The 16,597-nt window shown below is 41.7% G+C and overlaps 1 protein-coding gene across 1 annotated transcript; it reads right to left on the bottom strand.

Moving 5' to 3' along the window:
- Nucleotides 1-6,963: 6,963 nt before the first annotated feature.
- Nucleotides 6,964-13,301, bottom strand: LOC109049020 (XK-related protein 9-like). The gene is made up of 2 exons (XM_042751858.1): nt 13,027-13,301; nt 6,964-10,043 (listed from the first exon to the last, which is right to left on the bottom strand). The coding sequence occupies exons 1-2, from the start codon at nt 13,295-13,297 to the stop codon at nt 9,400-9,402; spliced, it is 915 nt and encodes a 304-aa protein (XP_042607792.1). The 5' UTR covers nt 13,298-13,301; the 3' UTR covers nt 6,964-9,399.
- Nucleotides 13,302-16,597: the final 3,296 nt, after the last annotated feature.

Genomic DNA, 16,597 nt, shown 5'->3' on the forward strand with positions numbered 1-16,597 from the left:
CTTAGATGTACCGGCTATGCCAAGGCAACCGAAGCACCGCGGTGCTGCAGTATCATTACTTTTAGGGAGGATTCTGTTTTAGAGGCTTTCAGTCATAATCCCACAGATGGTACACAGGGTGCATCCTAGGTTGCCAAAAAACAACAAAAAGAAAAAAAAGGAAAGGAAAGGAAAGGAAAATATCAACCAATTTTCTAACCATTGCGAATATGAAATCAACTAAGCAAAAAAATCTATGTGAAAAAAAATATATATACAAAAACTATTTCAAACAACAAAGTAAAAAGAATCCCAAAACATAATTTAGATAACAAAGCAGAGAAAGAGAGAAAATAAATAAATAACAAAGCAAAACTAATGGCCACAAACTGTAAAATAAATAAATAAATAAATCTGGGGTGTGTTTCCCAAAACCATTGTTGCTAACTAACTGTTGTTTATACACTTGTCGAGCCGCAACATCTAAAGTCTGTCTACACTGAACGCGACAAAGTGGTCGTTGCTAATCATTTGAACTTTGTGTCAATACGTCATGAATAGAGTAAGGCATCGGTTTACTGTCAGGGATTTGTTGTGTTGCGCTGCATCCAGTGTAGACAGCATCACTAATTATAATGGGTTCGATTGTCTTTTGTCGCATCGCATCCAGTGTAGACACGGTGTTAGCCTCAATCACTGGCATGCGAAATCTAACGATTCATTAGCCAGTGTCTAACAATAGACATCATGAGCGCAGTGCGGCATGCCACTGCACTTCTTGTTTTTTCATTGTCTAGAAAACCCTGACTGAGCACTTGAGAGTTTAACATCGTAGCTTGTGCACTGCAAATCCATTGCATCACTTTTTACAGGTGCTCTCATTGGACAACTGTATGTCATACACTTTGATTTATGCTTGATTTGTGGAACACAGATGGCCTGATATAATTATTAAAAAATGTTTTGTTAGTACTAGGGTCAGGGTTGGGGGCGCACCCAAAGTGCAACAAATGTTTGAAACAAATCCCCAGCAAATTACCAACTAATAAGATTTTAAATGAACTAAAGCAAAACTAATCCACACACACAAAAAAAGATGTTTTTAAAACAACAGACAAAAACAATTGAACAAAAAAGCAATAAATGTTATGCCTACACAAAGGCCAATTTACAATGCACAAACAGCTGCCGAAAAACAGACATTTATCAGGTTCTGTCTGATCATTGTGTTACCCCCTGTTGGCGTTGGTCATTGCTCACCAGTTGAACAATGAATGAATCAACATTTGTCGGATCTTGGAATGTCTGCGATGTGACACACTGTACCTAGTGCTGGTCTGCCTCTATCGGTGTGGTGTGAATTCACCTTAACAGTACATGTGAGCCTATTAGGTTCTATACAGCAAAAGAAATAAAAACACAAAATTACTATAAATCATTCAAAATAAAATGAAATCATAAATAAAATTCTAATCATTACTTGCTGTATAAGATTTCTTTATCTAAAAAAGGAGGCTAATGACCTGGCAAGTGTTACTGTTATACTTTAGAGATAAAGGTGCAGTACATAATTTCTGTGATTTCTGACTCCACTTACTGCTCTAACCCCAAATCCACAAACACGACATGCAACACGAACAAACATGATCATGATCAGCTCCAATTTTCCTATATAACTTGATAAACAAAGATAAACAAATTAGCTGCTTACTGAATTTAAAAAGAAAAGAAATGGGTCAATATCACCATAGAGTGCCTTTCAACCCTCACAATACTCAAAAATGTTGGTTTTAATTTCCCATTCACTTTATGTCATATCATAAATAGTAGACACTCAAGTACTATTATATACACACACATATTCACACAAACATATTAGCTGAGCTCCCACACTTTTTTTATTTATAATTATGTGCCACTATTCAAAGCATAAACCATAAGATATGTCCACCCTGTCATGGACATATAGCCTGACTTCGTCATACTCATATGGGCGGGGTTCGGGCTGGCACCCAGGCTAATGGACATATATATTACTGCTAAATATGTTTTCATTGCTAAATTAAAATACAAATTATATTTTCTTAAAGGTATGATGTCCCTTTCCTAAACAGGGTTATTAAAAAAATATAATAATAACAATAAATAATATAATTAATTATATCCTCAATCACATTGATATACACATCTTATTTTTTATTGGATAAAAATATAGTTTTTATTACCAAATGATCAATACACTCAAATTGAGTAATCTAACAAAATATTAATAGGATTTTTTATTATTATTTTTATTTTATTTTATGATTTGACAATTCATAAATATTCTACTATTATTCAAATTTAATGATCAGTGCATGGGACATAGCAAAATAACATGTGTCCTCTTACACAAAACTAAAAAAATAAAAATCTAGAAAATGTGTCTAAAGAGCCAAGTAATGCTTTTGTTATGAATATAAAAACTTAGCCTAATACAACACACCCTTTCATAGTCTTTTTTATGGTAAGTTATAATGGCAGATAAGTTATGTACAGGACACCAAAGGGTTATCATCACTTAATTTAAATCCTTTTTAATCTTGGCCAGACAATGTAGGCTAAATCAAAAGGTCCCATCTCTCATTCTTTAATGTTTAATGCCCACATTATTCTTGAGATAATACAGAAGTAGCGATAGTTCTTCCGTATCGTGACGTTGATCCAATTGTAATGGATTATCAAAAAACAAAAAATGTAGGGCAGGGACTTAGGACATGGGCAGGGTTCTGCATATTAATTGTTGCTTGGACTGAATTTCATGCTGACTTTAAGTAGCTTCTGTATCCTAATAGCTGATCAGATCTCTACATATTTAAAAGAGCTACATAAATAAACTGAGAATTAATAGCAAAGATAGCCACAAGCAGCAATTATCGGGGTCCAAGCAGAAAATAGCTTGTGTGGACAACACAGTTCCCTTTCAGTCAGTCACTCTCAACGTCACGTCGGATGACTGACAAATTGGGATATCGCTTAGAGAGACCAATCTACTTCGAGTGTGAACTAAACGAGTCAATGCACATTGGTATGCGATTATTGCATCCAGCTGCCGCTGATCACAGCATGAGTATAAGTAGGCAGCAGGTGGAGCGCATATTCAGCTTTTTGCTTCATTGCTGAGCAATCACATCATTCTGCTCCTGACTACTCTGCTGAGAGAAGAAGACTGAACAAGTTTAGTGCTTTCTTTGAGAGCTCTTCATGTTGGCGGAGAGCACTTCAGTGGTAGTGGTTTCCCATGTCGAGTGTGTTGCACACATCGGGCTGCACTACCCCCTGTTTGTGTTGCAGGCGACCATCTCCCCTATGCGGTTCAGCATGCTAAAATAACTTTTTCTCTAAAAGAGCATTTATGGGTGAGTCTTTTTAAAGGTGAATTTGCGTGGCAAACTCGACGTTATGTCTTTGTAAAGATGATGTGGGTCTTGCTATAGACAACATATCACCCGGGCATTTCTGGATGCGGTCGTTACCTGGTGCTGGGTGATGGTCACGATCTCTGCCTCACGTGCCTGGGCATTTAGCACACTGAGGTGGCATTTGTGGATGAGTCGTGTTCTCATTGTTGGAAGATGATCATCTCGGAATCGTGGCCCAACCTCTGTTTCCTCAAAGGGGTGGAGCTCCATTGCCTCTGCCTCGATCTAGTTCTCGTCATGGCGGCAGTCCGGCAGGGGCTACTTCAGGCAGTAGCACAGGTGGTCTGAGGTTAACAGTTATGACAAACCTTCCTGGGAACCAACCCTCGTGGGATCATCACTCCTCTTGCACTCCGCAACCAGTTGAGCTGCCAATGGAACATGCTGGGACCTCTACAAGGAGAGTACCAGCTGTATCCTTTGGCGCTCCTTCCGATGACTGGATGTCGATCTCTGCATCGGAGAGTGAGCCGTAGCTTGGAAAGGAAGATTCAGACTGTAGCAATGCCTGAATCGAATCAGAAAATAACGGTTGTGCTTTCATGGGCCGCCATGAGAGTAGGGCTCGATTGGAAACCTCCACTGTGTCCCGAGCCTTCAAGGTTGGACGATTGGTTTGTTGGGGTGATCCGTGCTGGTTCTCAGTGCCCCGCCTCGGTGTCCTTCTTCCCGGAGGTGTATGAGGGGTTTACCAGGTTGTGGATGGCACCTTTTTCTGCCGGCAACCGATCTGCTAACTCCTCCCTCACTACTCTTGACAGTGGTGCAGCTAGGGGGGATACGAGAGTTTCCCCAGGGGAGCGGTCAGTTGCGATACAGTTGTGTCCTAATATCGAGGGCGAACCAAGGCTAAAGCACTGAGGGACCTGCACAAGGGTGTTTACAATCCAGATGTTCTAAAAGAGCTCCAGACCGCAACTGATCTCGCGCTCAGAGTGACAAAGGTCATTGCAAGTTCTGCTTCTACCCATCTGCCGACCGCAGCGTCCCAGCCTGCTCATCGCCGAGGGTGGCCCCCTGCATCTACCCCCACTCCCGTGCCACATCTGCAGCAGCCTCAAGCAAGCAGTGCCATGGAGCTGGGAGTCGGCAGGCCACCCTGCCTGTCCAGGCCCCCGTCAACCTGGTGGTGAACGTAAGAGTAAGAGGCCACGGGACAGGTGACCTAGAGAGAGAAAGATGCACCTCTCCCTTCCCTGGAGGAGGGCAAGGTGGAGAATCTGGTTTCCAAAAATCTTGACAGGAGAGCGGGTTTCTCTGTCTCTGGGTCCCAAGAGGGCATGGAGAGTCACGGAAGGACCAACACCAGATCACACTCATCCTCCTCTCTCACCAGCAGGCAGCAGCAGGCGGTTCAATAGTGTTATCAAAGGCCCTACTCACGCATCCTCTTCCAAACCGTGGAACCAGGTAAGTGTTGCACTGCACACTCAGACCCCTCTTCAGGTCCCTGCGTTCCACCTCACTGCCCCACCATGGGTATGTCGGTGGTCCTGCTGGTCCAGTCTCTGTGGTGTCTGGGTACCTGGCTACCTTTAACATCTCGCTGATTCCTGCGGACCATCAGATTTGGCAATGCGATTCAGTTCGCCTGGCATCCCCCTAAGGTCAGCGGCATCCGCTTCACATCAGTGAAGGCGGCCGATGCTCCTGTCTTGCGTGCAGAGATCATAGTCCTACTGGCAAAGAATGTGATAGAGCCGGTCCCTCCAGCCAATATGAAGATGGGATTTTACAGCCCCTACTTTGTTGTACCCAAAAAAGGCGGTGGGTTATGACCAATCTTGGACCCGCGTGTCTTGAACCAGGCCCTTTACCAGTTACCGTTCAAGATGTTGACGCAGGAACGCATCTTTGAGTGCATTCATCCCTGAAATTGGTCTGCAGCGATCGACCTGAAGGATGTATACTTGCATGTGTCGATTGTTCCGCACCACAGACCATTGTTGCAGTTTGCGTCTGAAGGACGAGCATGTTGGTTTGAGGTCCTGCCCTCAGGGCTGTCCATGTCGCCCCGTGTCTTCATGTAAGTTGCGGTGGCATCCCCTGCTCCCCTGAGAGAACAGGGCGTTCACATTTTCAACTACCTTGATGACTGGCTCGTACTAGCTCAGTCTCAGGATCAGTTGTGTGCACACAGAGAATTGGTGTTTTCGCACCTCAGCTGGTTGGGCCTTCGGGTCAACTGGGAAAAGAGCAAACTCTCCTTGGAGAGGATCTCTTTTCTCGGTATGGGGTTGGATTCGGTCGAGCATACCTCATGCAAGGACATGCTCAGTCGATGTTTAACTGCCTGAATAAGTTCAAGGGCAGGACCGCGGCCCCACTGAAACAGTTTCAGAGGCTCCTGGGGCATATGGCAGCTGCAGCAGCAGTCACGCCGCTGGGGCTGCTTCATATGAGACCGCTTTAACACTGGCTCCAAGGCTGAGTCCTGAGGTGGGCTTAGCTTCACGGCACTCACCAGGTCTGAGTCACACCAGCCTGCTGCCAAACCTTCACCCCGTGGTCAGACCTTGTGTTTCTCCCCTAGAGCAGGTCTCCAGCCATGCTGTGGTTAACACTGATGCCGCTTCCACCTGCTGGAGGGCCATGTTTGATGGGCTTGCAGTGTCGGGGGTTTGGACGGGCCTCCAACTGCACTGGCACATCGATTACCTCGAGTTGCTGGCAGTGGGCCTTGCCTTGATCCGTCTCAAAGGCCGCTTACAAGGCAAGCACGTACTGGTCTGCATGGACAACACTGCGACAGTTGCATACTGTACATCAACTGACAAGGTGGTCTACATCCCATTGCATCTCACATGCCACCACCTCCTCTGGAGTCAGAAGCATCTGAGGTCACTTCATGCCATTCACATTCCTGGTCTGCACAACCGGGAAGCTGACGAGCTCCCAGACGGGCCAGCTGATTTGCAGTCATTTCGGAGTGCTCAGGTAGACCTGTTTGCCTCTCCAGAAACCTCTCACTGAAAGTTGTTCTACTCTTTGACCGAGGGAACACTCGGCACGGACGCACTGGCACACAGCTGGCCCCAGGGCCTTCGCAAATATGCGTCTCCCCCAGTGAGCCTTCTTGCACACACTGTAGTTTCTGTCAATGAAAACTCTGCTCCTGCTTGCATTGGCCTCCATCAAGAGGGTAGGGGACCTGCTCACAGTCGAGCAGCTGATGTGCCCAAGATTCCCACAATTCCCACTGCTCCCTTCAAGGAACAAGTGTTGAGCCTGCAAGCACTGCCCCCAGTGGAAGCAGACCCAGCCCTAGCTTTGCTTTGTCCAGTCTGGGCATTGACATGCTACGAAAACAGGACGCAAAGCTTCAGGACCTCAGACCAGCTCTTTGTCTGTCATGGAAACCAGCAGAAGGGAAATGGCATCTCTAAGCAGAGGATGGCCCACTGGATTGTGGATGCCATCACCCTGGCTTATCAGGCACAGGGTGTGCCCTGCCCATTCAGGTTGCAAGTTCACTCTACTAGAAGTGTTGTATCCTCCTGGGCGCTGGCTCGTGGCGCCTCGCTGGCAGATATTTCTATAGCCTTCATGCGGAGCTGGTATCCTCCTGTGTTCTTACCTCAAATGGGTAAAAGCACTGAGAGGCCTCGGCTTCAGGCCGGTTTGCTAAAACCGCTCCAGAGAGTCCATATTGAGACATTGTCGAGTTCGTCTGGTGCCAGGCCCTCACTCAATGAATCCATGAGAACCGGTAGAGGGCTGGGTTCCATTTGTAGAGACCCAAGTGTATAATGTGTAAAATCCACGGTATAGCCTCAGAGCCCGTGTTTCCATGGTAGACTTTCTGCTATTTTCAAAGAGGGTTACAATTACCTCTAATCTTCATATATGCACCTAAACGGTTGTCCATATGTGTAAGTCCTTCCGAAACCTCCTTCGGGAAGGATGGAGTTTCCACAACGTTCCTGTTCCAAGCTCAACAGAATCGTGTGTGATTGGCTATGATGTGCAACGCTGTACAAACATGTGAAAAGAAATATGTCGCATTTAATAAATTCCTGATAGACACTTTTCAGTTCATTTTCATTTTATTTGCGATAGATTTTATGAATTAAATCAGTTTAATTATACAGTGGCAATAATGTATGCTAGAGAACATAATGTTCTTGTTTTGTATTAGGCCTATAGCACCACCCAGTGTCTGGTGCATGTGGGGATGCCTAAGTAGTGGGGGTTTGGGGAACCATCACACCAGTTTTGAGATCTCAACTTTTAAATTAATTTTTAGACACTTTTAGAGCAAAACATTACAAATCCTGTAACAGGCAAAACAGTACAAATACAATACATAAATAGTCTTGAACCCCTAATTATTATATGTATGAATTAAATTGGTTAAAACTAGAAGAAATATAAGAATTAATGGTGAAGAGAAATCATTTGTTTGCAGATGCCAGGTGTTTTTGTTGTTGTTGTTGTTGTTGTTGTTGTTGTTGTTGTTGTTGTTGTTGTTGTTGTTTTTTTTTTTTGGTTGTGCATAAATGAATTGTCCAAAAAATGTCCAAATACCTTTCAGGGCCACTGTATGTGAGTATGTATACATGAGAAAATCAAAGAAGGCCTGTAGCCTGCAGAGCAGTACTCATGTTTATTTGAAAGGCTACTACCGTTGAATAAATCTGCAGTCTGTCTGCATGGTGAGCTCACCGCCTCAGCACAGATGTTCACTGAACGGCACACTGAGGAAATGCTGTGACCACTTTTTTATTTTAATCCTCTCTCTCTTTATCTTAGCTCTTTTTTCTTCTTCTTTCAATTTTGCATCACTCCACTGGCTTGCACAATATTTTGCTGGTAGTCAAAACACAATTGGATTGGTGTATTATCTTTCAATTAGCTCTGAAGCAGGCAATCTGCATGATCTCTCAGCCTTTCTCGGTCTCTGTAGAGATTATGAGTGTCAAAGTTCACATATCTTTCTGCTTTAGTCAGACATACATATTCATGTGAAGGACAGTTTTAAACTAATGTTGCAATAAATTGCCAGTGTTAATTACAACCCCAGCCTATTTTTGAATGAGAATTTGTAAAATTTATGCAGAGTTAAATGTTTTTGTAGCCTGCTGTTTTGTTTTTACCTGGTATTATAGACAGCAGCCAAATAAAAAAGTAATTGCTTTAATACAAAAAGTTTTACATCTCAGCTCATGTTTTCAAATCTCCTGTTGGATAAGGCAGTATTTACTTAATTCAGAAGACTTTTGTAGAACAACAGTGACATCTTGTGTTATTTTTGTAGTAGTGATTGAACTACTAACAGAAAACTGACCAGAAGCAAGGTACGATTTTTGCCAATTAAATTTAATTGCCATTTTGTCAATTAAATTGTATTAATATTTCACAAATTACTGTTTTTACTGTATTTGATATTTTTGATCAGATACATGATGTCTTGGTGAGCAGCATATATTAATTTTTGAACTTCATTTAAAAATATTTAAAATCTTATGACCCCAAACAATTCATGTTCAGTTACACATTAAAAAAAAAAAAAAAAAAAAAAAAAAAAAAACCCTTTCAGTAACCACAAACTTCAAGTAGGAACGCATATTATAACTTCAAGTTAAACAATTGTGAACAGTTGCATTGATTTGAGGAGCTACCCAACATACTCCATTCAAGCCCTTTTGACTAAAATCCCAAGTTCTGTCATTATTCATCACTTTAGGACTGTAAACTGGACAGCTCTATGGGAGAGGGTGAAATAAAGGCAAAAATTGCCAGTAGAAAAGCTTATTCGTCATTTTTACAGGTTCAATGAAACATTTAAGCTTCAACATTTCATACATGTAAAATCAGATATCATACCTTCCTTAGCAGCTTTCAGACATGTTATAACGTTTAAACATCATAGATCCTTCACACTTTATCAATTCCAACATAAATATCTATAAACATGTACCTTTTTTTGTTAATCAAGTTCTTTAGTTAATGAGCAAGACTATATTTTCAAAAAATGCTGTAAACGGGTTGTTTTTGGCTCATGTTTCATTCCATCCATTTCTTCCATTCCATCTTCTTTTATTCCCTTTCTGCCAGGTCCACGAGGGTGCAGGAGGCTGTAATAGAGTCCCAGAAAACCCAGTCCCATTAAATTTGACACTAATATAAAAAATAGAATTGGCAGGAAGTAGTCAGTCCGTTCAGATTCTGGTTTGAGCAGAAACAACAAAATAGGTGCAGCAAGGTTGTGACACAAAGTGAAAATGTAATACAGTGTCATGTGAACTCTGGTGTTCTCTCCTTTAATGTTAAAGAAAGTGAAAATGAGAATAACTCCAACAACGGCTCGATAAAGATGTTCAAGGGCTCGTGAAGTGCAGAAGCTGGTCTCCTCCAAGAATGCCCAGATGGTTCCCAACAGCCAGATGCAGGCCATTGCTACAGTACTGAAGATGGAGAGCATGATGAAGAGTGTGAGGCTGAGGATTCGAGGGGTTATGGTGAAGATTTTGTAGGACAGATATATGACTGTTGGGATTCCAGAAGGCATGTTGTTAAGGTGAGGCAGAGATTGCCGTAAACTGCGACGATAGTCTACCGTGGCCCAGGCTATGGTGAGAAAAGACATGGCCATGCTGATGTCTAAAAAAAAGAAAGAGATTTTTTTTAGTCTGATTATTGGTAAAAAAAAAAAAAAAAAGGTCTTTACAGTCCTATTTAGGTACAAAGTGCCCCCCCAAAATTCATAAGGCTCAGTTAAAAATGTCACTGCATTTTTACAGTACACGTTCAAGCAAAACATTTTAATATACATTTTTGTTTTAGTTTTTTTTTTTTTTTTTTAGGTGATATATCTGGTATTATTATCATCATTTTAAATTATTAAAATTTACATTACCATTTAAAAGTATGGGGTTGGCAAGATTTTTTTATGTTTTTCAAAGATGTCTCTGATGCTCACCAAGGCTGTGTTTATTTGATGAAAAATACAGTTAAAAACAGTAATATTGTGAAATATCATTACAATTTAAAATAACAGTTTTGCACAATTTAAAGCTGAATAACCTTGTCAGCATTCGACCTCCTGTAGTTTGTCTCCATGCCTCTAGAGGTCCCCTGTGTCGCTTTCTGCCTTAATTCTTCCTCGTTTACCCTTGTCAGCATTATGCAGGTCACCTGTGCCTTGTTTCTCTTAGCATTTTAACAGTGTTTTTCCCTTTGTTCAACACTTGGTTTTTGAGTCTTGGCTGCGTGCTGCCTGCTTTGTTTTCCAATTCTTTCCAAGTTACCTCAAAGTAAGGTGTTTTTGTTATTTGATTGCTTGTATGCTCTAGTGTTGGTTTCTCCCCTCGTGGAGTTTTTATTTTCCCTTGTGGTTTTTCTTTTTCTCTCCATTTTTCTTTCATGTATTTATTCCTCTGTCTGAGAAGACCTTTTGTTGGATTTTTTTTTTGGCTCGCAAAGACCTTTTTTTTTTTATTATTATTTAATAAACCAACCTTGCCTGGAGTACTGGCTTGAGTATTTCGTTTGGGTCCAACATTACACCCTCTGTGGCCTAGTGGCAGATCTCTGAACCACCACACCAGAGACCCGCGTTCTAGCCCAGCTCATGACAGAAAAACCAAGTCACTCATGGACCCATAAACACTCAGTTCCAAGGACCTGTTGGCAGTGATTGCTCAACACGAGGCATCTTTTCAGCGCCATGAAGCTGTTCTCAGCCGACAAGAGGAGCTAATGGCCAAACATTCTCAACTCCTGGCCTATGTGATGAGTTCCGTCCGCCAGCTATTCGAACGCCTCCCGGGTTCTTCACCTTGCGGAGCCCCGACTACCTCCTCCTCAGGCCTTCTCCTGTGGCGGAGCCCCGACTACCTCCTCCTAAGCCTTTTGCTGGAGATCCCAGTTCCTGCCAGGGTTTCCTCACCCAGTGCTCTCTCACTTTCGAGCTCCAACCCTCAAGTTTTCTCACTGATCGCTCCAAGATTGCTTATATTATTACCCTTCTCTCAGACAAGGCGCTCTCTTGGGCCTCCGCAGTAAGACAATCCCAGGATGCCTGTTGTAAGTCCTACGTGGCATTCGTGGAAGAATTCAAGCGAGTGTTTGATCACCCTGTCTGTGGTCAGGAGGCTTCCAAGCGCCTACTCACTCTCTGTCAGGGTTCCCGTAGCACTGCAGATTTCGCCATAGAGTTTCGGACCATAGCAGCAAAAAGTGGATGGAACGATGAGGCACTGAGGGTCTGCTTTCAGGGAGGGTTGTCTGAGTCCCTTCAAGATGAGTTAGCCACGCGAGAACAGGCTGAGGATCTTGAGTCCCTCATAGCAATGGCCATCCGCCTAGACAATTGCCTGAGAGAGCGGAGGGCAGCTCATCGCAAGGAGTCTTAGTCCCAAGTTCCTCTGAGGAGGTCTGTTTCTCCAGTTTATATTCCTTCATCCAGAACTTCCCCAGCTCCTGAACAGCTCCACGAGTCCCCAGAAGACATGCAAGTGGGCCGTTCCAGGCTTTCTCACAAGGAGAGGGAACGACGCATGAGGGAGCCTCGTTGCCTCTACTGTGGTGCTTCTGGCCACTTCTGTTCCTCGTGCCCCGAGCTCTCGGGAAACGCCTGTCCCCGTACAGCAACAGGAGGGCTGTGATGGGGAAAATTAGAACTCCTCCTGCTAACGCTGTCCTAGCAGTTCCCGCCACTTTGTCCTGGAAGGGCCACCAGCATCAGGTCCAGGGTATGATTGATTCTGGGGCTGCAGGCAACTTTTTAGATCTAACCTTGGCTAAGAAACTTAAGATCCCAACCCAACTTCTTCCTCACCCCCAGGCAGTTACCGCCTTGGATGGCAGACCTCTGGAACCGGGCAAAGTAACAGAGGCCACTCAGTCCCTGCGACTTACCGTCTTTCAACAACAGCAGGAGGAGACCCTCTATCTCATTGACTCCCCCACGATACCCTGTTATCCTGGATTACCCTTGGCTGTGGCAGACATAATCCCCATATCGACTGGCCCACTGGCACTATTCTAAGCTGGGGTTCTACTTGTCAACTCTCCTGCCTACTTTCAGAGTCTCCCCAGTCCCTAGTTTGAGGTTTCAAGAGTCTATCGACTTGTCCCGAGTCCCCAGTGTTTATCATCAGTTCAAGGCAGTGTTCAGCAAGTCCCGGGCTACCTCCTTACCACCTCACCGCACTTACGACTGTGCTATTGAATTACTCCCTGGCTCCTGCCCTCCCAGGGGTCGGATCTTCTCCTTGTAACCCCAGAGCGCTCAGCTATGGATCTCTACATCAAGGAGTCCTTGGCAGCCGGTATCATCCGTGCCTTTTTTTTTTTTTTTAATAAACCAACCTTGCCTGGAGTACTGGCTTGAGTATTTCGTTTGGGTCCAACATTACACCCTCTGTGGCCTAGTGGCAGATCTCTCAACCACCACACCAGTGACCCGAGTTCTAGCCCAGCTCGTGACAAACCCTAACTATTAGTTTCTTTAAAAATAAAAAAAAATCTTACTCACCCCAAACTTTAAAATGTAGGTGAATAAATTCTTATTCTTCTGATAAATCATAAGTAGATTTACGTGCAGATGTGCATGTAGTGATCGTATCTGTGCAGGACTTACATTGCAGATTAGAGCGATGGTTGTGCTCCAGTATGATATAAGCCTGCAGAATGAGTTGAGGAATGCTCTCCAGGAACGTCTCAAACATGCGGAGCATGCTAAGATCGGTAGCAAGACCGATAAGCTGTGACTGCTCCTTCTGTCCTGAACGCAGGGCTTTAAAACTCTTCTTCAGGAGACAGATATACTTAAAATAACAGATAGGCCAAAAATAAATAAATACAAATAATTCATTAATGAGAAGCCCAGCTACATGTGTGAATGTTTTCATTTGCTTTCCTCCTTATTTTAAAGCAGGGGTCTCAATGTCCACTTTCTTGCAAAATTTTAACTTCAACCCTAATCAAACACATATGAACAAGCTGATGGTCTTCAGGAGCACTAGAAATTACAGGCAGGTGAGTTTGATCAAGGCTGGACCTAAACTCTGCATGAGACTGGACCTCAAGGGCCAGAGTTGGGTATGTCTGCTTAAAAGAGACATTTCTTCATTTACAGTTATTTTTTTCAACTGCTTACACACATTTTCAAAACGTTGCCTCTTTTTTTTTTCAAAACTTTACACACAAATCCAAGAATTGCACACACAAAATGGAAAATGAAGCACTGTATTCAAAATACCACAAACATATCTAATTTCTCAAAAGCAATCACCTTTGCCATAATATTAATTGCTGATAGATTTGTGTGTTGTGTTGTTTTTCCAAGTGTTTAATGAAACTGAAAACTGAATCAAAGGCTGAGAATTAATGTATGGATTTCCAGATTTGGTGTGTGCTTCTGCTGTTTGAGTGTCAGGTTTAAGAAATTGTGTGACAAGTAAAGATTTTGTGTGTAAGCACTTGAAATAAAAACTGTAATATAACATGTCTTAATTCTTAATTCAGCCTTATGTTGTTCCAAACTGATATGACTTGCTTTTTTCTGTGACACACAAAAGCAGACAAAAACATTTTTTCTTTTTTTCTTTCATACAATACAAGTTAAATGTTTTGGACCTCACTGGCTTTCATTGTATGGACAAAAACTTTTTTCCAACAGAATAAAGAAAGTCACAGAGGTTTGGAATGACATGAGGTTGAGTAAATGATGACAGAATTTTTTGTTTGGATGAACTATCATTTTAATATTTGAAATATTAGGTCCACACATTTCAAACTGATTCAAATGATAAATTAGCATGATGTTACCTTGTAAAAATACCTATCTGCAGTACATGTATCCCGATCAGATGGCAAGTGGACAGACCCTTGTCATCTTCTTCATAATTGTCCTTGTCATCTTTGAACCATGCATAGCTGAATGCCTGTATGCATACAGATCCAACCAGAACAAACACGAGAGTCAGTATGGCCCAGGTGAGATGTCCTCTACTGAAGTACTGCGAGCATAACATGAAGTCTGATCCAGTGGCCCTCCTAAATAAAAAAGGACTCCCAAAAACTGTGCATAGCCAACGGGAAACCAGGTAAATTTTTCTCTCCAGATGTAATAATTATGATTTATGGCATTTGCTGAACACTTCTGGTCAGAATCGTCTGTTACTGCTGATAGAGCAGACATACATTTGGTTCCTTTAGACGAGAACAGCTGTTTGACTTGTTTCTCTCGAGGTCTTTATCCAACCTGTATTGAATGACAGAACATTTTTGTAATATTTTTATTGATTCATTTCTTTAAGTGTTCATTTACGGTTCATGTTATCTAAAAATGTATTTCTACTAAATCTATTTACGTTTCTGGATTTTGTCCAGGACAAGTCTCTGCACAGGTAATGATTAATTGATTAATGTAATGTGTACAAATGGTGTGTGTGTGTGTGGTTGTGTGGTGTACTTGTATACGCTACAGTAATGGGGATCAAACTGTTCCACCACAAACAGATCGTCAAACCTGACAATTTTTGACATTGTGCATGATTACAAAGAAAAGACAATAGTAAGCAATGTGATATTATTTTGAAAGTGTAACAATGTCCAACAGGTTTTTCTTGAAGGGGTATGTTAGGGGTAAATAAATTATTGTTTGGTGTCAGGTATAAAGCTAATATAAGATCTATGGAAAGAAATTTACAGCAACAATTTGTGTGTGTGTGGTGTTTGTGTGGTGTTTTGTGTGTGTGGTGTGTGTGTGTTGTTTGTGTGGTGGTGTGTGTGTGTGTGTGTGAGAGAGAGAGACATATGAGAGAGATAGACGCCTGACCGACAAAACCAGTCATAGGGGTAATTTTTTTTAAATTTGCTTTATACATCATCTATATCAACTGAATACACCAAACTTTCCATGTGCATGGTTTGTTGGAAATATGACATAGTTGACTGAGATACAACTATTTGAATATAGCGGAAATCCGAGGGTGCAAACAAAAAAAAAAAAAAAACATTTCCAAGTGAAGCTCTTAGCAATGCCTATTCCTATTCTAAATGAAGTTTTGTATTGCTTGTCTCCTACTGAAGTACTGCATAGATAACATTAAGTCCTGATTCCCCTGTCCTCCTAAATACAAAGGACTCCAAAAAGGTGCATAGCCCACCCGGAAACCAGGTAAATTTCTCTCCATATGTCCATAATTAATGATTTATTGGCATTTGCTGAACACTTCTGGCAGAATCGTCTTGTTAATCGCGAATAATCAGAACAGACATTTGGTTCCTTTAAGACGAGAACGCTTGGTTGACTTGTTCTCCTCCATGTCTTTATCCAACCTGTATTGAATGACAGAACATTTTTGTAATATTTTTATTGATTCATTTCTTTAAGTGTTCATTACGTTCATGTTATCTAAATGTATTTCTACTATCTATTTACGTTCTGGATTTTGTCCAGGACAAGTCTCTGCACAAGGAATGATTAATGATTATGTAATGTGTACAAAATGTGTGTGTGTGTGTGTGTGTGTGTGTACTTGTATAAGCTACATTATGGGGATCAAATGTCCCCACAAAGATAGTAAAACCTGACATTTTTGACATTGTGCATGATTAAAAATAGTAAATGATGTTTATTTGAAAGTGTAACAATGCAAACAGGTTTTCTGTAAGGTTAAGTTGTAAGAAAAATAAAATTATTTCATTATAAAATAAAAAATAATTAAAGTCTATTGGAAAGAAATTTACAGAAACACATGTGGTGTGTTTGTGTGTGGTGTGGGTGTTGTGTTGTGTTTGTGTGTGTGTAGTGTGTGTGTGTGTTGTGTGTGTGTGTGTGTGTGAGAGAGAGAGACAGAGAGAGAGAGAGACCCTGGACCACAAAACCAGTCATAGGGGTTAATTTTTTTAAATTTAGATTTATACATCATCTATATCAAGCTGAATAAACAAACTTTCCATTGATGCATGGTTTGTTAGGATATGACAATATTTGGCTGAGATACAACTATTTGAATATCTGGAATCCGAGGGTGCAAAAAAAAAAAAAAAAAAAAAAATGTCCAAGTGAAGCTCTTAGCAATGCCTATTACTATTCTAAAATTAAGTTTTGATATACTTATGGTAGGAAATTTAAAAAAATATCTTAATGGAAAATTATCTTTACTTAATATCCTAATAATTTTTGGCATTAAAGAAAATTT

The sequence above is a fragment of the Cyprinus carpio genome, chromosome B24 (genome assembly GCF_018340385.1).
Source record: "Cyprinus carpio isolate SPL01 chromosome B24, ASM1834038v1, whole genome shotgun sequence".
Taxonomy (NCBI): domain Eukaryota; kingdom Metazoa; phylum Chordata; class Actinopteri; order Cypriniformes; family Cyprinidae; genus Cyprinus; species Cyprinus carpio.